Source organism: Aythya fuligula, chromosome 3, assembly GCF_009819795.1.
Source record: "Aythya fuligula isolate bAytFul2 chromosome 3, bAytFul2.pri, whole genome shotgun sequence".
NCBI classification, from domain to species: domain Eukaryota; kingdom Metazoa; phylum Chordata; class Aves; order Anseriformes; family Anatidae; genus Aythya; species Aythya fuligula.
This window is the reverse complement of record NC_045561.1, coordinates 5,596,092-5,618,534: the sequence shown is the minus strand read 5'-3', so window position 1 is coordinate 5,618,534 and position 22,443 is coordinate 5,596,092. Positions and strand designations below refer to the sequence as shown.

Genomic DNA, 22,443 nt, shown 5'->3' with positions numbered 1-22,443 from the left:
GTCACCCAATATTTAAGTGCCTCACATATCACTAACATTCATGTGCTTCAACTAAGCCTTGAGAGAAAGCAGAAAGGCAAAGCATTTACTGGAAGAGTAGTAAATGGTGCAGAAGGCTGGATCACTGCAGGTAGAAAGCTGCGGTTTCACAGCAGCAATTCTCCCATGGGAAAAGTCATTCCATGATGGAGTTATTCCTGCCACATGCTTTCTTTCCAACACCAATAAATCATTGAGTGTTGGTGCCACATTACATCACTAATAATGTGGGATTCTCAAGAACATCTAAGGCAATTTTACCGTTACAAGGGCACAGCAGAGCTGAGAACAGGGTTACAAATACTGAGCCCTCTCACCTAGATGCTTTCCACCCACATCCTGGGTGTTGGCTTGATCTCCACCCACTTGCACCCCACCTCCTTGCTGATGGAGCTTGAGATGAGCAGCAGTGCAGAGATCAGTCCTGAGGCCTTTCTTGCTCCTACACAGTACCCTAGCTGTGGACTAAATCCATAAAGTTATTTTCAACTATATTCTCAGTTGCAAAAAGGGACAGAATTCAGCATGGGTGGAGAAAATTAGCCTGAAAAAGTAAAACCAGGATGACATTGATGAAATCTGGGGGTAAAAATTTCAGATATTGGTTCAACAGAGTAAGAGGCATGCTGGTGATTCAGTCTTGCAGCGCCTTCAATGTAAATGCAAATTCTCTACGGTCAGAAAAGAACAACATGTTAAATTCCACATTTTACTTCAGCTGCAGAATGACTCACCTGAAACAGGTCTCCAAGGTATACGTAAGTACATATGCACAGATTCCTGGTTGTGGCATGAAAAATACCCTATAAGATCACACCCTTGCAGCAGCTCACAGACTGCAGCTGAGAAAAACCTCACAGATTTCTATGTCATGAAGCCCAGTAAAAAGCAAACAAACAGGAAAAAAATAAATCCAACACTAAAACCCCAAAACAAAGCCCCAGAAACATAAGAATGGGTAGTACATATTGCTTCTGTGCTCACACTTCTGAAAGCCTATCTGAGGCTTTCTCAGCTGACACACAACCGACAGACTGAACAGAAGCCCTGCGTGCTGTGGTCACACCGAACACATGACCCAACAAATGATTCAGCACTGAAGACCCAGTGATCACTCCGAATTGATTCACACACTTCTGACACATTATTTCGCTATCATTTTGCTCTTCCTAAGTCAAGCAGCACTCTTTGAGTGTTCAAAAGGAAACCAGCAGTCAATACATTTTTACAGTTTCTATGTGGAGAAAAAATGTGTCCTACAGTGACAGATGAAATATCCCTGAATTGGTTTAAAACCCCTTCCAATATCTCTCCTGCAAAAATAATGCCTAGAGTTGGACACCTAAATAACCAGGATGATTACAACTGTGATTCTCATTCCTGCTAATGCTCTTTTTAAGAATTAGATCAATTTTGTTTTAAATTCCTGCTCGTGGCCAAAGGAGTTGAGAGCTATCTTCCTTAATTAAAGGACTTCCAGCAATCAAACTCTATGCATATAAACATAAATGGTTTTCATCAGATTCATGACAAAGTTAATAACAAAAGTGCAAGAAGGTTGTGTTTTACATTTTCCTGTGATTAACTCAATCAGCGGAGAGTTAGAGAAAGCAAATTGACAAAAAGCAAGGGGATGCTCTGGTGTGAGTAAAATTTGGTGTTTTGTCCGTGTAGTAGTATTGTTATTTTTTTCTTCAAGGTAGGCATTATAAGACAAAAAAACATTAACTCATGCTTCAGTGTGGGAGACATGCCTCAAATTTTAACTGGTAGAAAATCTGCATCTATCACCTGTAATACAAGCAAATTCAGAAACGGACATTTTTCCACATCTTCTTGCACAGGGAAGTCTAGAAATATATTTCCAGGGCAAGTTAGTGTCTCAGATAACCAAGAATTATTTCTTCAGACTTCAAAAATGGTATCTTGATGTATCATTACAGGCTGTGCTAACTACCAATATTGAAACTATAGCAAAACACCTCCATCCCATTCCTCTAACATGTCAGATCAAAAACGTCTTTGACAATAACAAGGTAACAATTTAACGTTATTGCTAGGGTAGAGCATCTGCCTTTTATTATGGAAAAGGGAAATGGAAGATGACATTCAGAAATACAGATGATAGGTTTGGGGTTTGAATGGCATTAATAACCCCTCACATCCTCCAAAGCTACTTATTTTTATTTTTCATCCTCTAGTGCTTCAGATCTGATCCCAAGTATCAGGGATATGTGTAATCACCAAGAACCTCTTCCTCTGCGAGGTTCGAATACTGCAACTTTTCCAGTGATTCCCCACATTCTCTGAAGTCTCCTCTTAACTTACTTTTACTCCTACACTTTTGCTCCCTTCCGCCTTTGCAGCAATGAATTTGTCATGCGTTTTATGTGAAAGAAACCACCCTGGCTAAACCCAATCACGTCAGCATGCTGCGTTGCTGTACCTTGAAGGATATTTCAGTCGTCATAGTGAAACCATGTGTAATGACCGGCTCTTCTTCAGCTGTTCGTCCTTTCCAGCAGTCCAGCTCCACACAGCGGCAGCCTGACAAAAGCACTTGCCGATACATCTCCACCGATGAGTTACCGGCCAGCTGTCCAGCTGAGACAACATAACGAGAACATGAAAAAAGAGAAGTCATTTCGGGCCTCAGGAATAAATACAAATAATCTAATAATAAACAGAGTTAGCAGCATCTTTTACCCTTGGCTGACAGGAATACCACTCAAAGGCATACAAAAAGCATAACAACTTAATGGAAATGACTTAGGCAGAGTCAATGTCATGGTTTGCATTCTGCCATAAGTTAAACTGCTGTGAGTGAAGAGAAACAACTGCATCGAAGCAAGTACAAAAACTTCTGTTAGACAGAATTGACACAAAATAAAATAATGCATTAGTTCTAAAAGACTTTGTTACCCTTTGACAAGCAAAGTGAAATTCAGAGGCGACTCAGGACAGCAAGAGTACATTTCTAATAACACGCAGTGTTTAGTGCAAGATAAAACCAGCCTCCTGCACAGTCACTAATAGTGCCATCACTAGGTCTCAAATCTATATTTAACACTCTAATCACTACTTTCAGTTGGTCGGTAAAATTTCCTGATGTGATACTCCACTATGCAGAAAGAAACTTAATTAGACTACCAACTTCCAACAATGACATAATATAAATCAAAAAAATAAACATTGAAAAGTCAGTTCTTCCCAAACTCAGGAAGTATTAAAACCCAAACGAATCCAGATGTTGCATTCAGGGAAGGATATCCAGCCAGGGTGTTTTCATCCGCTTCAGCAGGTTTGGTTCCAGTCAGATGGATACAAATTTCTTTGAGCAGAGAGGCAGAGATAATGGAAGAGTGGCTTAGTGCTTGTTTTAGATGTGAAGAAAATGGATGTTGTTTCCTGCTTTCTAGCAGACTTGCCAAGAAGGTCTTTATGGATTTCTTGAAGGGCATTCACTTGCTTTTTAAGGAGGCAGTGGGTTCATTTATGCTAAAGATTCTTTATTGACAGGAGTTGCATAAAACACTTCATCCAGACTGGCATATAATATAGCACAGATTAATCCTTGCTTTACTCTCTTTAGTTTTTAAGTTGGAACCTGTATGTTCTGGTTTGCTTCAACGAGTAGCATTGGTCCGCTTTCTCTTACCTTCTGCTATGGACTGTAATAGAATAACTTTTCTATTGGAAAATTCCTGTTTATCATGCATGTCTTATGCATGAACTGGATCATAAATACTCAAATGCATTAACATTTTTCCTACTGAAATCTGTAAGGTTTCTCAGCACCTGCTGGAACTGACGGGAAACGCGTAAATAACACAGCTTGGCCACTGCTAGAAGGTTCTGAAAATCCAAATGGAGTCAGCAAAGCTACAATGTGCCTCTTGTTTTACTTCACTTTTTTTGTGTGTGTGTGCTTCTCCTCTGATTAAGGCAGATTATCTTCACTCACACACTAACCCTTTTTTGTGCAATCCCAGTGTCTGGGGTAAGCAGAGGCTCTTTTTCTTTGCAGGACACAAACGACCATGGGCACGGATCAGGGTACAACAGCACACATTTCTGCGTACTCATCCCTAAGCATCTGCTTATGAAAACTTGGCTGTCGTTATATGGGTCCTTTGAGCTTTGCTGCCTGAAAAACTGCATTCACTTTGAACTCTATTTTCATGTTCTTCGTCTTTTCCCTCAAAGCATATTGAATTTTGATTAACAAACTATTTTATGATTAACAAACTCTACTACACCTCCTGAGAGACTACTGGCTGTTACTATTGCTAAGTATTTTGGACTACAAGATCCATAACCTTCTAAAGTGCTTAAGTAAATCATGACATGCATTGCTTGTCATGTAACACTTTCCCACACTACCTTATTAATAAAGCTCGGTACTTTTGGAAGGATTTCTGCTCAGAGTAAGAGGATATTTAAGCTCCAAAACATTCAGTCACGAGAAAGATTCCCAGTCAGGGTGAAAAATGCTAGCAAAGGTTTTAATAGTCTCAATAGTTTTTATTATTTCTAAAACATGGATCATTAGAAATGTTTGCTTAAATCTTTTTGTATGTCTAATATTTATAAACTTCTGCCTTGTGAATCTCTATTTGTATCCATTCCAAAATATGCTAACAGAGGCATTGAAGGGAATACTTGCAGAATGACATGTTTAATATCCCGAATACAGATCAAAATTTTAATACTGGCAATTAGAAGCATTATGTATCCCCTTCTATAATACACATAGCATCTACAGTAGTGCCACAATATTTTTATCACCTTATGCTATATTGGATAAGGAGAAACAAATTCTGACAAAAAATAACTTTTAAAAATGTATTGGGCCAGCTCATACCTGACATGTAACAGGACTCTAAGGTCAATGAGCCTGTGCTCATTTACACATGCTGAGAATATGAGCTATGTTTTCCCATATAGAGTATTTCCAAACTTCTATAGCTTTAAGTGACTCGTTTCTCAGCAAGTCCACTCTTGTTGGGTTCATTTAGCACTGTTTTTACAAACGCAAGATATTTGCAATATTACATGGACTTAAAATTTGATTGATTTTAAGACATGTATCCTCCCCAAACGGGGGAATATTTAAATCCAGGTGTTTGTAGTCACTTGACTTCTTTATTACTCTAGAAATAGAAGCTGCTCCTGCCACCTCACCCACCCACGGCACCATGTTCTCCCAGCATGAAGTGCCTGCATACTGCCTTTGCCCTGCACACTTGTGATGCCAGACCTCATCTCGTCTGGGAAGTCCCAGAAAATCAGACAGCGCTCTGGAACATATGTCATAGTTTGCAACATGCAAACTCAGAGCCCTGTACTGCTGGGAGTCTGGCTCTGGACTCTAGCAGTAGCAGAAGGTGTTAGCGTCAGTATTTTTAGACACCATACATTTATCTGAATTTATTCTCCTTTTAAGGTATTTTGCCACAAACAGGACAGTTGAATTAGACCCCACAATGGTGTGATGTATGCTGCTGCTGCTTGTATGTTAGTCAAAACAAGGCTCTTGCCCTACATGTTGTTATTTTTAATGCTCTCTCAGATCTGATCAATCTAATGATCTCAGATCTGATCAAACTTTTTTTTTTTTTTTTTTTTTTTTTTTAATTTAACCTTTATGTTGACCTTTGTTGCTACTGGAAGCAAGGTCCCTCTAGAAACGTTAGTGTCACCTGCTGATTTGGAATATAATAATGAGTTCTTCCTTAAGGATATGATTTAATTGACTTTTTCCCCTCCTTTTGACATGGTTTCCACTCACTTTAAAAAGTAGAAACCCTCGCACTTGGGGTATGGCTTCTGAAAGAGGGAACTGGCATGGGTGGGCATGTACCCCTTTGGACAATAAAAAGGTAAACTGACGTTCAAGAGCACATATATGAACATTCATCTGTAAAAACTGGAGCAATCACTGAAAAACTTGACAGAGCTGGAGATCCAAGAATTTAATTAGAAGTCTGCTTAACTGAGTACTCACCTTCTCGGAAAAGCAAACTGTCTCGGAGGAAGATGGAAGAGAGTGTCGGGCAGATAGGAATCACCAACCTACAGAAGCTGCTGAACGTATGCCTGCAACAGCAGACAGCTGTATATCTCTGTACAACGATAGCCCATTTAATCTTAATCTCAGCTAATCTGACTCCAGATGGTGACACATCATAAGTAAAACCATCAGGCTGTCCATTTAAGGTAGAAAAATAATCTTCATTACTACAATGTCTACTTATTCAAACTTTAAGAAGCTTTTTCTGCCCCATCTTCGAACCGGCGAATGGGTCAACAGGGCCCATATCCCTCCTCCTGACCAGAACTCCTCCCCAGCTCACCCTTCTTCTCACGAGAGGCAATACTCTCTGCACAAATGCACAGGAATTTATTTTCAGAGCAGGATACCAAACTGGGGTCATGCGAAGTTACACCTAAGACCTTCCACACAGATCATCTATCTTCTGAAGTGACGACAGCTTTCCTTCCACTAATTTATTTCTTTTTCAATGGCTAAAGTTATTTCAACACCGTAACTGTGGAAGCTACTTCCACAGTTGCACTGAATAGGCCTCAGCAAGCAGATAGTGGTCTATAGCTTCCTTCCTGTGAGGCAAAATGATCATGTTCAAATTCAATTCACTTCTGGAAATTCAGCCCTCTTCCCCGACGTTACACAAGTTTTTATGATATTCTGAAGGAGAATCATGAAAAGTAGCAACAGCTGGATGGTAAAACAGGACAAAACAAAACAAAACAAACAACCACCACTATGCTCCTTCTTACGCCTTAGCCCTTGTGCTAAGATAAATTGTGACCCCAGTGTCATGAAAAAACTCATTTATCTATCTCAGATGAAGCAGCCAGCCAAAACTGCTCCTCCTCTTGTGAGAAGCTCATGCTCAGACATAGGCATTGCCCAGCATTCCTTCCTTTCCATATGGTGTTGTCATCTTGGAGACTGGAGATACTGTTTTGGAGGCTTTGAAGGTGAGGAAGGATTCAGGGAAGTGTTGATTGCAGATAATAAGCAACAGCTATGACTGAGGAATCACTGGGAACAGAAAAGCTGGAGGATGGTACAGGAGAGGCCATAGCAGCAATAAAGGACAAGAACACGCCCCTCATGGGATTTTTTTTTTTTAGAGAGACCACTGAAAGTACAGGACTGTAAGCAGGAGGGAAGCAGATGCTGAGGGCGAGTGGGATAGTCCCATGCTGGCTACATACTCCAGACTGATAGCTCTGCAACCTATTGCTGCTATTATTGTTCCTTTTATCCAAAACCAAAACGTGTTAAAGACTTGTGATTTTCATATTTAGCATGTCACATATACAACAGCAAGTTGCAAAGCCATCAAAGTGTGTAATGCTGATAATGATGTATAATCATCATTTGTCTTTGGTTTTGGGTGCTGCTAAAAGAAATGTTGCAAAGTCACTCCCCACTGTGACAACAGCAGTAACCTGAGGCAAGACTGGTGAGAAACCAGAAGAAAAGCAGAGTTATATATTAAGGGCTCAAAGGAGTGAATAAAAAATAAATAAATATGACACCAGTGACAGGAAATAAAAGTTTCCAAAAGTTGGCATTACTTTAAGCTAGCCTAGGCTCAATGTAAATCATTTCTTTCTTGATGGGGTTTTTACCTTTGTTCTTAAAAATTACATTTCCCTAAGAAAGCAGTAACACTTCTAAATAAATAATCAAGACTTGATGTACTGCCAAGGGTTTCTACTAAAGGCTAGGAAAATGATCAGGGTAATTAAAAATAAATTCAGAGTGTGCACATGTTTCTTTTTATGTTATAATGCTGTTTCTTTGTGGATGTTTTTTCTGGGTTTAAAAAAAATAACAAAGCTAGAAATAATTGGTAGGGTATTAAGCACAGTAAGAATAAAGTATTACCAGTCTGAACGCTTTTCTTATTTTTCCTAATAGTTATTACATGACTAATTTCTATTTCACAGCTCCAGTAAGGGCAGAGGTGTTACTGAAGCTTCCCTTCCAAAGCCATAAGCACTTCAGCAGACCCTTTGAAATCTTCTTGGCAAAAAGAATAGTTTGTGACCATTAATTTCATAGATTTCAGCTGAATTAAGTCCTTGTTGGAACAGCGCAAATGGTAATGTGATTGTTGTATCTGGTCTAGCCTCAAAGCAAAATCTAAGGCTGTCAGTTTTTGTAATACATGGATAAAAATCACATCATTAATCCCACTGTCAGCCAGCTGCCACATGCTTACTGAACGAATGAACCCACTAAAAGGCAAGGGCACATGTTTTGTGCCTCTAAATGTGAAAATACATGCTCTTAAATTAATTTTGAAAGAGATTCAAACTTAGTTTGCGATATTCCCTGAGTTTACACTGATTTACTTCTCTCCAATTTTCTAAGCCATGAATTTTATGTTAAATTAAGTCTGAGGATCATATTTTGAAATGAAGTTTCTGCAATTCTTTAGAAACGAAGGTGAAGAAATCTGCAGATGCTATCTTAGATGATTTGAAGACTTTCACATACAAATCAAATTGAATTTGGACAGTTTCATCAAGGCAAATGTTCTTTCTGCTAAAATAATTAAGTATTTTATGTTATCTATGCTGTGATTAAAAATTTAGAATGGGTTGGACAAATCATGAATTTCTATCCTTAATTCTTTCTTTTTTTGGCTTCTGTGTTTCTAGACCTTTAGAACATGACTCTGCCCTGATCAGCCCTGAGAAAACTCTGTGATATGGTACTGGCTATAAATTCATGCTGGTAGAAGGAAAGGCAGTGTTTTATCTCTTTAGACCAAATTTAAACTGCACCACCTGCCCTCCCTGTGGGCCTATTCTTCCCACATTTGTACAGCTTTACTGTTTCCTTCCAGAAACTCTGTATAAGGCTGCAGCATTTGGCTTAAGTGGGTCCTAATCCTCACTGACAGAACAAAGTCCATACTGGACACAAGGCCTGCAAAGTATTGTAATTAAAAATTGTTTTTGCTTTGGAATGTCTGCACTCTTCCAAAGAACATAAATTTCTGCATATTAGAATCATAATTTAAAAGTGGCCACACTGACTTTCATTTTTTTTTAAATTTGGAGAAACAAAATAGCTGTCAAACCGAATACTTACACAAGAAGTTTTTGCACAAAACACATTTCACAGCCAAGATATAAACCTCTGAAAAATGGGTGTCTACTGGAAACAATGACAGTTCGTTCATATGAAAGCTACTACCACATGGTTTGTTTAAACTGGGCATCACCACTGCGTGCTTTTATTTAGGTTATTGCCTATTTGGCATCCAGCAGGACTCAGTCAAGGCAAGTCTGTTAACTTAGTAACATAAAAAAGCCACTGTTATACATGAGCCATATTTTGGGCAGACATTGTAGCATTACTTCTTTTTTCACATAATGTTGAAACATTAGCAAACTTGACAAGACAAAGCAAACATCAAATCAGAAAACAGAATTCCTGGTGCACATCTGCTTGTCAAAAACGTTTACTTTTTTTTTTTTTTTAAGGAATCTAAAAGTACTGTCGACTTTAGTGTTCAAATAATACAGTTGAGACTCATTAACTGAAGTTAACAGGATCTTTTGAATGCTCAGATTTTTAAAACCATGACAGCACATAAACTTGTAGGTCAAACATTAGAAATATTGTTAAAAAACAGATTTCCATTCCTTGCAGATATGAATGGACCATCAGAAAGCCATGTTGGGACCTCTCCATTCTCTGAATCAAAGCAAATTTCACTGAACACGAACTGTCAAATTTAATGCTTATGGGCAAATTTATTAGCTATAGAGATGTTTCCACATTCTACTTCGCATACTTGTTTGACTAGCCTTGACTGCTGTTGAAAGTACTTTCTCTCTCCTCCCCAGAAAAGAACCTGTTCTTGGAATCCTATCTAAGTAGAGGGAAATTCCTAGGGATTTCATTGGGCTCTGACAGAGTTTATTCAAACAACACAACTGCTGCTCACCTGTTAATGAAGGTATATTCAATGTATGAACTGGAGTAGCTAGGAAAACAATTTAAAAGTGCTACCTTTGCTTCCCTGAAGACTAAACACTGTCGTCATTTATTGCTGTTGCTTTTGTTGTATTTTGTGGTATCAGCAAAAATATGAATTCTTGTAAGAGAAAAAAATCAGATCTCCCCAACACTGTACCTGTGAGGTAGGTGTTGTGTGAGGAATTGATGAAATAGTGTGACAGTGGTTGAGACATATCTTCATTTAAATCCAGTTTCTCAGGTGGAACAACGCCATTTTCTTCTCCACTCAGATATCGCATAAATCCATCCACTGATATCTGTCCTGAGAGAAATACAGATCCACAGAAAGCACCCATTACTTTCAGGTATAGATTTTATGACATACAGACACTATGGTCAAAAAATACACTTATGCAATGGTGTATGTGACAGACCATATAATCATCAGACTGGCCTTCATCCAGTTATTAATATTTATTTTTATTACTATTACCTTATTTTCAGGCATTTAAGTTGCATATAATGCACATCTCTTTACCTGTACCAAAGAATAATCCTGTCATAATCGGTGTCTATAGACAATCAAAGGCATAGGGGAATTAGAGTTAACAGATGGCTACACAAGGAGAGAAAATAAACCACAGCATATCACAGAGGGGGTTCTTCCAAGGACAAAAGAAAGCATCCTTGCTGGAAGAAACCAAGAAACCAACAACCAGAACCACTCAAAGAAACAGGTTAACTTCAATTTCTTTCGAGTATGATTCCACGTGTGTTATATGAACGCAACTAAACTGCAAAGCAAAGCTAACTAAATGAACCACTTTTTAAGGGGGAACTAAGCTTTGTTGCTTAATTCTTATATTTGTCTTCCAATTCTTATCTCACTAGAGTGCCAGCATAAATGATCATTTCATATGCTGCTGGCAAATTAGAAAGCTGAGTCCTACCCTCCGCCTAAATATCACCATTGATCTCAGTGGAGCTGTGCTTATTACATCAAGATGAATTTCTTCTATCAATCCTCCTGTATAATGTTGATTGTAGGGTCAGTGTTGATTTGTACATTTAGGCTAAAAAAAAGGAATAAAAATACAGTAGTCTATAATCGATGATTAATGCTAATCTGAACCAGTTTAAGACATTTTTCTTTGCCTGATATTTTTGTAATTTTGTCTGGGTTTCATCTGTAGATGTACTCAATTGTGTTACTTTAATTAATTCAGTTACTTCCTGTAGTAAAACAGAACTTCTGTATTTTTGAAGAACCTCGAAGCAGCTACATGGCAGTTGACTCCCAACAATTGCCCCTACCACAAAATATTCTGCATAGCATCTCTACCCAAAAAATCTTAGATCAACTAACTATGGCATTGAAAAATGGAACACTTCAGTTCTAACTCTGCTATTCTCTCCCTGAGCATCAACCCCCTTTTACCTGAACAACAGATAAACTTACATTTATATATATATATATATATAAACATATGAAAAAGCAACGGGCATCCTTGAATCACTTTTGTAAAGCCTGTAATCCCATGATGCAAATATTGCATTTACTTAAAATCTGTACTTGGACCCTGGGATTCAGCTCTTCCTCAGAGAGAAAAAGATGCAACAGCCTTAAGTTCAGATGCCTCATTTTCATAATAACCTAAGATGGTGGCACTAAATGAACCTATTCATATGACAAGAAATGTAGTGACAATACAGAGCAATGCAATTATCTTTCATTCTTATGACAACAATTGTAAGATGGTTGGAAAGAAAATCAAGTCCATCCACTATTTTAAGACCGTAATCTGAGTACAGCGTTGCCAGGCTCCACAACTGCTTTGTTATAAGGTAATTAATCATCTGCAGACAGGGGCCTATGTACTTTCATTTTTACAAGAAAAAATACAAGATGCAGAAAATCAGGAGAAAACACCATTGAGATTTTTCATGAAACAAAGATTTATGAACAACCAATCTGCTGCATGAATCTACCAAGAGACATTATGAGCGTAGACAGAATCATCTGCTACCATGGAGTTAACTTGAGCTAAAATTCACTGAACAGAAACACTGCACCAATTTAGCCATGATTTAAATATCACATGTGGTATACTTTCACACCACATAAGCAACATCCTACAGGAAAAAACAGGTAAGATCTGAATGGGATAGCCACTACATTACAGTGATTTATAACTTTCTGATGTATGAGACAGCTTATCCAGAGTCATCAGTATCTCCATGTCGTTTTGAATGGGCTACCTTCTGCCAAACTAGGAGCCTTAAGGTTGCAGTCATGCCTTTTTCAGGCTAAAATGAAACAGTGGTTTTTATAATTCCTCAACAACAACAACAACCACAACTTGTGGCATTATAATCACGCAGTGTTCTGAAAGAAAAGCTTCTTTTCACTATACAGATGCCCATGTTGACTCCTGTTGACAGCATCTCAGAATGATCTCTGCTTTTAATACTCAAGAGTATACCTGAAAAACAGAGGCCCTGCAGTTCCTGTTTTACAATGGAGAACTGAAGCTAAAGATAAATTAAGCTACTGGGCCTAATATGTTAGTTGTTATACCAAATAAACCTGTGGATTAAGCTGGGAACTGAACTATACAATCTCTGGAAGCCTGTTTGGGTACCTGACTCACTTGAACACCTTTAGAATAAAAGGAAGCAAGGCTGAGGGTCTGCATTTTCTCTCTTCTTTCTATTTAGTGGTTCATTTTGCTTCTTTGCTCCCTTCCACACTACATAAAGTTGAAGGAACTCAAGGTCTGCAGAGTGGTCCTTCTGCACATTACCATTGTTATTAACATAAATCACCGCAAGCATTATTCACAAGTATAATTATATAGTTTTTGAGTTACACAGTTATCTGAGCTTATGGCTGTAGATTGCTATTTCCCCCATCATAATTAAGCAGTCAGCATTTCAGAAAGTGAAGCAATTTCCAAGTTCAATTACAGCTGATGTCGCACCAGTGAGAGTTTGACTGTGGAACGGAGATGGCAGATGTCAAAGGGACTTTGTATCCTAGATATTAAAGAGTAGATTGTTTGTGACCAATGTCAATGATATTCTGAGGCCAACTGCAGTGATGACAATCCTCAGTGGACAGTCATCTGAAATGAAATAGCCTCAATTTATTGGTAAGATTTCTTCCCTGTTTTCTTAAGCATATTACAAATTTACCTCAGACATTGCCAAGAAAAAATAATTTGTGATCAGTTCTTTCTATTATAGCTGTCACCCCTTATCTTTAGATCTATATTACGAAGAAGTAATGGCATGATTAGATATAAAAAGTTAGATGAAAAAGAAGCACAACAGGAAAAGAGAAAGGCACAAGACAGACTTACTTTTCTTTTCCTTTTTCCCCTCACACACAATTGCCTTACTAACATCTAAACCTTAGGTCTTTTATGTAATTTTAAAATACTTGGTATGCTTTATATACTTAAAATTGTGGAGTTAGCTGGCATGCCTTTTCACTCATCGTTGCCTCATTAAATTTGATCTGATGTCACTTATTAGAACTGAGGCAGATCACTGGTGTTCACTGAAATTCTACCTTCATCTTCAATAATGTTTGGTTCAAGACCTTTCTAAATAATCCTAAGGGTAATGTATAGAGAGACAAGAATCACTCTTAGCTATACTGGCAATGCCAGACCAAGAAGAGCAAACAAAGATGTAATCATAACAGAAGCTATATCAGCATTTACAGAACTCTGCTAAGATCTTTTCCTCTACAGTGTTGGGCTTTACTAATACATATTTTTTTTCTCAAAAATTTCTTCTGTAATTTATCTGATTAATTAAAATTTCCTTATGTGGTCACTCAGTATTGCTTTATTAAAATATTCAGGCAGCACAAACTTAAAATTTCTTCCTTTTTCCTGTGGTGTCTGGCCTATTTATGTGCCCAACACTTAACTTTTCCCCCAGTGCCACTGTATCTCTTGCTGCTAAGTATATGACTTTTCTGAGGAAAAAAGTACACACAAACACCTATTTGTTGTGCAGGTAGCCTTGTATATATCACAAAGTTTTCCTTCGTGTCCTCAAGGTTTACTCGAGTTGCGTGGCGGGGTGGATTGATCTTGGACAGCTGCCTGCTGCCCACCAAGCCACCACCTCATTCCCCTCCTGGCAGGGGCCGTAAATAAGATGAAAAAGCTTGTAGGTGGAAATACATGCATATGCAGGGAGATTACTTACCAGTCACTGTCATGGGCAAAACTGACTCGCCTTGAGGGAAACTAACTTAATTTATTGCCAATTAAAGCTAGAGTATAATAGTAAGAAACACAGACAAGAATCAAAGCACCTTCCCCTGCCCCATGCCTGCAGCACCAGCACCTCCCCTTCTTCCTCTCCCCTCAGGACTCTTTTTCACACTTTTTCACCTCATTTCTCACCCCTGTGCAGCACATTTGTCCTTTCTTCCAGCCACCTCCCCAGAGGTTCTGCTGAGGGGCTGAGGGACTGGGTCCTGTGCCGGAGCTCTTGGAACCTTCTGGAACCAGCGTGAGGCAGCCCCAGCGCCCCTCAGGAAGGCCCCTGCAGCCAACACCTGGGCACTGAGACCCAATTCAACATGAAAAATAAAATTACAGATACTTTAACCAACTGTTCTGTTTTCAACTCAATTCAAATCCACTCTGATCACAGGGTGACTGCCGTCTCTGTTCATCTCTTCAAGAAGCAACTGCATTTTGTGCCTTAGCTGGAATACATATAATGTTTGTCAAAACTGTCCGGCTCTGACATAGAAACAAAGATGCTCACAATGTGTTTGATGATGAACATGGTTATTTTTCTTTCTCTGGACTTACTATGTTGAAGAAATTAATGATTGTCAAAACATGCATAAGGGACTAGCTAGAGTTTTGTGCTAACTAAATAAGTAACAGACCAGGTTTTTTTTAAATGTGTAATGTAACAGGGCTGTAAAATAGAAGAACATGTCCTGAGGAGAAATGTGAAAGTTTCTAATGTAATCTTAATCACGGAACATTCCTAATACCTCAAAATTACAAAATAGTATCTGAATACTTGTCTATAAGTTATATAAACTTTTTATAATTATAAAAACATATCTGAACTATAAACTTGCAAAAGCTAAAGGCACTGGATACTATGGAAATGTTTTTCCATGCCTCTCTTCACATTTATCAAAACCTCTTCTCCAAATGGGAAGGAAGCTGCTAAAAGAATGGGACCTTGACTCCTACTCTGTTTGGGTCCTAGGTTTATTCCTACTCTACTTTTCTGTGTCACAGATTTAAATGCTGCATTTGCTCTAGTTGCACACACCAAATAGTCCTTGAGTGGCATGCCTACAATCTTCCTCTCCCCCTTGGTCTCAACATTTGGAAGCTGAACTTCATCTGCCAGCCACTTGGTGCAAAGTTTGGCAGTGAGTGTCCCACCCAAACCTCATTCTTCCTTGCAGAAAGGAAGAGGAAGCCCATATAGGGGACTCCAAGAATGTCCTCAGTGTTTCACCTGCAGCAAAGAGTGAAGCAGGTTGTTAGCAAGAGGTTCTACAGGACACCTTGAATAGCTCCAGACAACATGCTTGGTGATGAAATTACTGCAGAGATCAAAGAAAAAACACCAGATTTACAGTCAAGTGCAGTCAAATAAATTTGATAGTTTTTTCAGGAAAATTTGGTGGAAAAGAGGAGTGATTTCCTACTAGAAAGATAATGTATTTAATAGGGACACTGACAGATTCTCTTGAATTTCCCAGTCTGCGATCAGCTTCATTAAGTGAAACATGAAGTGTTTTTGCAGCAGCTTGATCTTTTTCTGCCTCCCTGGCTCCATTTGATTGCTTCAAAATGGTTACAAGGGAGAAAATAAAAGAAAAAAAAAAAAGGGCTACAAATACAGTTGTAGAAGCAAGCTCAGAGCATTTCACAAAACCTCCTTATCACCTACAACTACATACTCACATACTTTTCAAGATCTGTTACACTGAATCAACTATGCAAATGTTCATGGATGGTAGTTTAAAGAAAACCATGTAAAAAATGTAGCTGTTACTTTGCCTGTAAGAAGCAGGGCTCTTCTGTAGTCAGCATTTGTAAGCTCTAAAAGACAAGAGGAGTCGCTTCCGTCATCCCAAATCTTTTTTCTTGGAAGGTGGCATACTTGTGGTGACGGACCTATTGAAAATTCACAAAATCTATAGGGGTAATGAAGCAAATCCACTGATTCATTTTGTCTCTCTTATGGTTCTTCAATATTGTTAACACTAATCAATCAAACTGCTTTCTTCTGCAGGTTATGAAACCTGGAATTTCCCCACTCCTGGAAGATGGCACTTGTAAATTTGTCAGGGACCAGGAGTTCCAGGCCATCAATTAAACTGGTCGATAGGATACACCATACTTTGTGTATATACTTTTCAAAGACTTCTCTAGTTGAAGACTTACTGTGTTATTGTAAGGTTCTTAATAATCCTCTTGCAGGGCCAGAGTATTTTGCATTTTCCAATGCCATCCTAGATATTGATAATAACCCCATGTAAAACTGTTCATGTGTGGTTTCCAGGGCTGGCAAAAGCACAGGCTGCCTTTGACACAACAATCTTTGTCTTAACGAGACATAAGTAACTTGACAATTCCCTGCTTTCATAACTTCTCCAGTGTGCCAGCATGACCAGCACATCCAGTTTCTGGATGTGGAAATGCTTGTGGATCCTTAGGAGCTTGCCAGCTCAGCAACTCAAGGATATAAACAAAGCCCTGCTCACTCAACACCTGCAGCACCATGCCAAGAATAAGATAAGAGACGTGAGGGTTCAAAGTAGGGTTGAGATTCTAGAAGATACTTCTTCTTTGGGTTAGTGCCCTCTGAGGAGGCATAGGATAGAAGCCAAAACCCCAGTAGCGTAGTAGTCTGCCTGCAGGAAATAGATAAATTAAAGCTAATCCTGCAAACTTCTCAGACCAACTGCTTGATTCAAATTTTGTCCCCTTATTTCAGCAGACAAGCTGCATGCACAGCTACTTGATTGCTACCTGATTTTCCCCTGACCCTCAGCAGGCTCAGGTCTGGCCCCAGGAGTTTTCCAGTCCTTTGGGCAATCCTGTAGGACAGCAAAACAGAGGCACAACAGACAGATGAAAAGACCACTTCTCTGCTCATTCTTCTTTGTACTTCAGTCTTGCAACTTTAAAATCAGCCTTTGTTTGTCCCTTAACATTTGCAGATGTTTTGTATGACAAGATGTGCATTTGTTTGTAAGCAGTTAACAACTTTGGCTGCACAGATCTTGAACATTTCCTTCCATACATGTATATTTGCAAATTTAGTAGAGCCTTCCATTTGTTTATGCCCATGCTGTTATCTACTCATTTATGATGTAACTGGTAGGCACAATTGTGCCAAGAGATTTTATGAAAGTAAAAAAGAAAACAAACAAACAAAAAAAGGAAAAGAAGCAATTAATTGGCACCTCATATCTCCCAGCCAGCAACACAGAATTACCATGGTATTTTGTTTGACAGCGAAATCAGGTCTATTCCAACACAATCTGTAACTTTAATCACACTCACTGTAATCCCATAAAACTGAACAAGTCGTCTCAAAGATTAAAATCTGCCGAGTATAAAAGGTATTTGATAATCCTGTGAGAGATCTGCACAACATGTTCCATTGGGAATTATATTCCACCAACCAGCTCTGCACTTCACAGCTCATTAGGTATTAAAATTCTCATGCCCGGTGTAAAGTAGGATGCATATACCCCTGATGTGTCTCTTGACACTGGGCACACATTAGCTACTATATGCTTGCTAGTTCTGTGTACCTGTAGAGAAGTTTACAAGGACGAATTCACATAAAATTCACAGGGTGGGACGTAACATGCCATAGCCACTCTGAGGCATTTGTATCCAAGTGCTTTTGGAATTCATGCTGAAACCTTTTCAGCCTTCCAGGTACATGTGCTATTATAATATTGTCATGGCTTAACTAGAATTTCTGTCTGTACTGACTGTTTTAAACTAGGGAAGGACAGGACTGTATTGTCCAAGTAACATCCTCTTAAACACAAAGTCATCACAAAAAGGGAATGTATTACAAGGTCAGCCCAGATCAGATGCCAGAACCCTACAACTATGTTACTGGACTTTACTCCAAGGAAGACAATGCTGCTCTATTTTACAAATACCCCTTGGGATAGAAAACAGCTTCAGTCCTCAGGTCAGGATCTGCAGATATTTCAAAACATCTATGTACCAACCATCTTTTACAGAGAACAGGAAGAGGAAGCCAGTAACTCTTCCATTTTAGCAATTTTCTCCATGACCAGTAAGATGGAAAATTCACACTAGTCAGACAGTTTTATCAAATTAATAACTAAGTGGAGGAAGGACAATACATTTGAGTTACTGTATATGATTATTAGTGAAGCATTTAATAGAGTTTCTAAATTCAAACTATTCCTTATTGGAAAAACTAATCTGCAGAAAGAACAGACAGAAGCAAACTGAGGTCAGAAGATCAGGATTTCTTTGAATTTGAAAGCTGAACTTCATGAAAGAAGTCTTGAGGCTGCCACACTGATCAGCAGCGGGCCTAGCTTTTTATACAGTCTTTAATAATCTGAAAAAGTAGAATCAACTACAATGTTTAAAGAACAGACAGTTATCTGGGAGCTGCTATCAAAACAAGATGATAAAGGTGTAATGATCTAGGTAAATGGGAAGGAAATCAAATGAGAACATGCAAAATGGTAGCTAATAATTCTAGCAAAGAGCAATCCAAAATAAAGAACTAAATTGGGAAGAAGATGTCTAGAAATCCATCATCCTGAAAAGCAGAGAAGATAGAAAGTACAGAAATATATCTATATGCAGCTGCATCAAAAACAGTAGTTAGAAAAAAAATGTATTTGATTGACAGGGCATTTTACTGTCAAATCACTGACGAAAGAGGTAAACATACGTGGCATCAAATATATCAACATACATATCCATAACTAAACTTAACCTACAGACCTAGGTAACCCTACAGATTTAATGGACATAATGTTTGGCCACAAACCAAAATGAACTTTCTTTGGAAACATGTTCTAGGGAAAAAAAAATAAAAATGATCACACCAGAAAACTTAGCCAGTAAGAAAGAAGAAAGAGCAAGACTCATTGCTCTACCCTTGAATGGGTAAACTGTAGTAGGACACAGGGAAAGCTGAATACAAACAGAAAATGGTATCTCCTATACAATATACAAAATAAATGTTTACTGAATAGCAAGCAGTCGGAGAAGGAAAACACTGGAAGGTAAACATGTTGTGCTTAAGTAGCGTACATAAAAGAGCTTGCTCTGTATCAGTTAATCCATGCGGAAATATCACATGCCCAAGGACAGTAAGATCTAGAATGTTTTGCAGAGTAAGGATCATCATGCAAGTAAAGCAGAATTAAATATGTTTGAATCAGAATTGTTTGTCATTCTAATGAAGCTATCACATCCATTTTATCCTCTGTACAAGTGCACAGTGAAAGCTAACACTGGATAAATTTTTTTTTTCAATAAAATGTTTGCAAATGGAAATCAGGTTTCAGAATGGATTTTAGGGGAAGTATTAGCTTAGCTTGATTTAAGGAGGAAATACTTCCTATAAGCTTTCGTGCAATCCATCCCAAATAGCAAAACATGTTTTTATAACAAAGAGCATTTTCAGTCAGAATCAAAACTCTGGAAGCATGCCAAGGACATTGCCACCTTGAAAGGAAAAGGAACATGGAGTTTCACCTGAGAAGAAATAAAAGTTTCCAAAGCTCACTTTTCTCCGCTGGTACGAGCCATCCATTTTACATGTTCTTAAAGTCACAGGTTGTTTTAACCCTTTTCAAACACCCACAGAGGAAGGGGTCTAAAGCCTATGAAATATATGTATTTTTCACTAGTAGTGCTAGCAAACAGCAACACATACATACAGGCATGGGAATTTTAACCACTCTTTCAAGATTTTAATCACAATTTTTCTTCCTCAAAATCTAAATGTTGGAAATGCATTTATTTTAATGGATATTGATCCTCTAAATCTCTATAGCAGCTTTAAACACCTCTGTTGTAACAAAGCATGGCCACAATTCAGAAACACTGGTAAGCAGAGTTGATGTGTTAAAGAGCACAGTTACTGTAACCTGCTATATCATAAACCACTGTTTTATTAATAGCAAATAGCACATATATATAAATATATGTATGTGATAGATAACAAACACACGTGTCCAACATCTTGAATCAAGTATGTTTGTGTTACAAGTCTTTTATCGCAAAGATTTAACCAGATCCCTATATATCTATATAGGGACATATATATAACTATATATCTCTCTCTATATATAAATACATATCTTCTCTGTTCAGCGTGCAGTGAATTTTCGTATTTGTTACTTTACTGGAACACTAAGTTTACACATAGGCTTCTGTCACTGGTGGTATCCCATACTTGTGCTTTTCACTTTGAATGCTATGTTAGGGTATTTCCCATTCTGCTCATTCTTCCATACAATATCCAAAGTCCCTCCTATAGTTCTTTTTTGGTCCTTTGATGTACCAACTATCTACAGATACTCTGTTTTTTAGTTATGTACCTAACTTTTTAGTCAATCATACCCTCAAAACTTTTTATTACCATACATATAAAGCTGTAATAATGTTTTAGACTTTGCTTTACTCCACACTTAGCTTAGCTACACTGTTTTCTATTCAGTCACATATAGCTCTTTCTTCAAACCAAAACAGTTCCTGCAACATTAGCACAAATATCTGAAGATTTCATTATTTTTACAGAGTGGGGGAAAATCTCACTCTGGTGTAGATAAGCAAACATGTTCTCCTAAGTCTCAACACTGAAGTGGTGATCAACATCATCTCCAAGTTGGACTGTTAAGAAATTCTACATCTAAAGCTATCTAGCAAACCACATGGGACTGCAGTTTATTCCTTGGCAGGCATTTAGTTTTCTGCTTTTTCTTTTTTGTTCCCTTTCCAAATTCAATTTTTCTTCAAAGAGCTGGTCTGATTTGTGCAGTCTTTACATTAGCGAGCCTCAGCTACTGCCTTCCAGATTCTCTTCCAAGAGGGGGACCTTGGCTATTAAAAGCCACAATAGAACTACATCTAGATGATTTCAGCTGACATTGCGAAACTACACAGAACAACACAAAAACGTAAAAGATGTTCCCACAATCTGTCCTTAGGACCCATTCTCTCACCGTAACTGTAGTTTACATGCAAACATATGCACTACTCTGGACTTTGATTGAGGTCTGGAGCACGATCTAGGAGAAGGAGGTGCTAAGGGCCCCAGGAGCTGGGCTGGTTTCATTCATTGCACCAGATGACAGATGAAGCAAAGGCAGAACACAGTGAGGTACACCTCAGTCTCCCAGCTGACATCTTAAGCTTGGCTATTTCTGAACACTTTGAGCCCCAAGCTGCAATCATCTAAAACAATTACTGTGGACAGAAGGGCTACGGGGTTACAGGGTTTTACAGACACAAGCCCATTCTCTAGCTGCTCTTGACTTTTCAACACAGATGTAGCAAGAAATTGTTTCTGACAGGATATCCTTTACAGACTATGAGAAGGCAGATAGTTTAGATCCAATTAAACCTGTAAAAACACTACAAAAACACCTTCATACTAGTTCCTAGCTAGCAGTGGAATGAGCACATTATGACATGGCAGATTTTTATGACAGGCAGACAACTAGATAAGTGGAAAGCTTTTAAATCAGACAGATAAAAGTACCATTAATCCCAGCAATACTACAGTTATTTCTGACAATCCTGAATGAAGGCCACTACTGGAATACATCACTGCCTTCCCGAACCACTGGAAAATATGCTCTGCGGAATGCCTCATAGTGATCCTGGGAGATGTAATAATGTAAAATGGTGGCTTACTTCCAATTGCTAAGTTGCATTAAAAGACATCTAAAAATACAGACCTTTTTTCTCGTTAGCAATACTTCACAACATAAGCTCTTGCTGTACTTGCCAAAAAGGCTGTTCTGAAGTATAATGGGAAGAGAGAAGAGCGTGAGCATTCTATAGGTGCCTTCACCTATGAAAAATGGGAAAAGCCTTCATAACAGTTAATATTTTTAGTTCCAGAAACTCCTTTAGTTGAAGAAGAGATTTTATATTAAAAAGAAGTGGAAAAGAATAAAGGCATGGTTGTGCAAAGCCAGTTCAAATAAACTGAAAAGAAGGGACTTCAGCTCCTTGAAAGGGACTTCCCTGTCTGTTCCTTAAACTTGGCCTTGCAGTTGCAGGCATTGCATTATACAATCGCTTTTGTAAACTAGTTGAGTTTTATATATACATATATTTTTTTCCACTCTTTAC

The 22,443-nt window shown here is 38.3% G+C and overlaps 1 protein-coding gene across 2 annotated transcripts in view; it reads right to left on the bottom strand.

The window, feature by feature from the left end:
- Window positions 1–22,443, bottom strand: part of PLCB1 (phospholipase C beta 1) — a 370,971-nt gene that overhangs the window by 106,616 nt on the left and 241,912 nt on the right. For both annotated transcript variants that reach the window (XM_032184566.1, XM_032184565.1), the window contains exons 10-11: window positions 10,230–10,376; window positions 2,486–2,643 (exon numbers count right to left, since the gene is read on the bottom strand). In XM_032184566.1, the coding sequence (XP_032040457.1) occupies window positions 2,486–2,643; window positions 10,230–10,376 (305 nt within the window). The remainder of the gene's footprint in view (window positions 1–2,485; window positions 2,644–10,229; window positions 10,377–22,443) is intronic.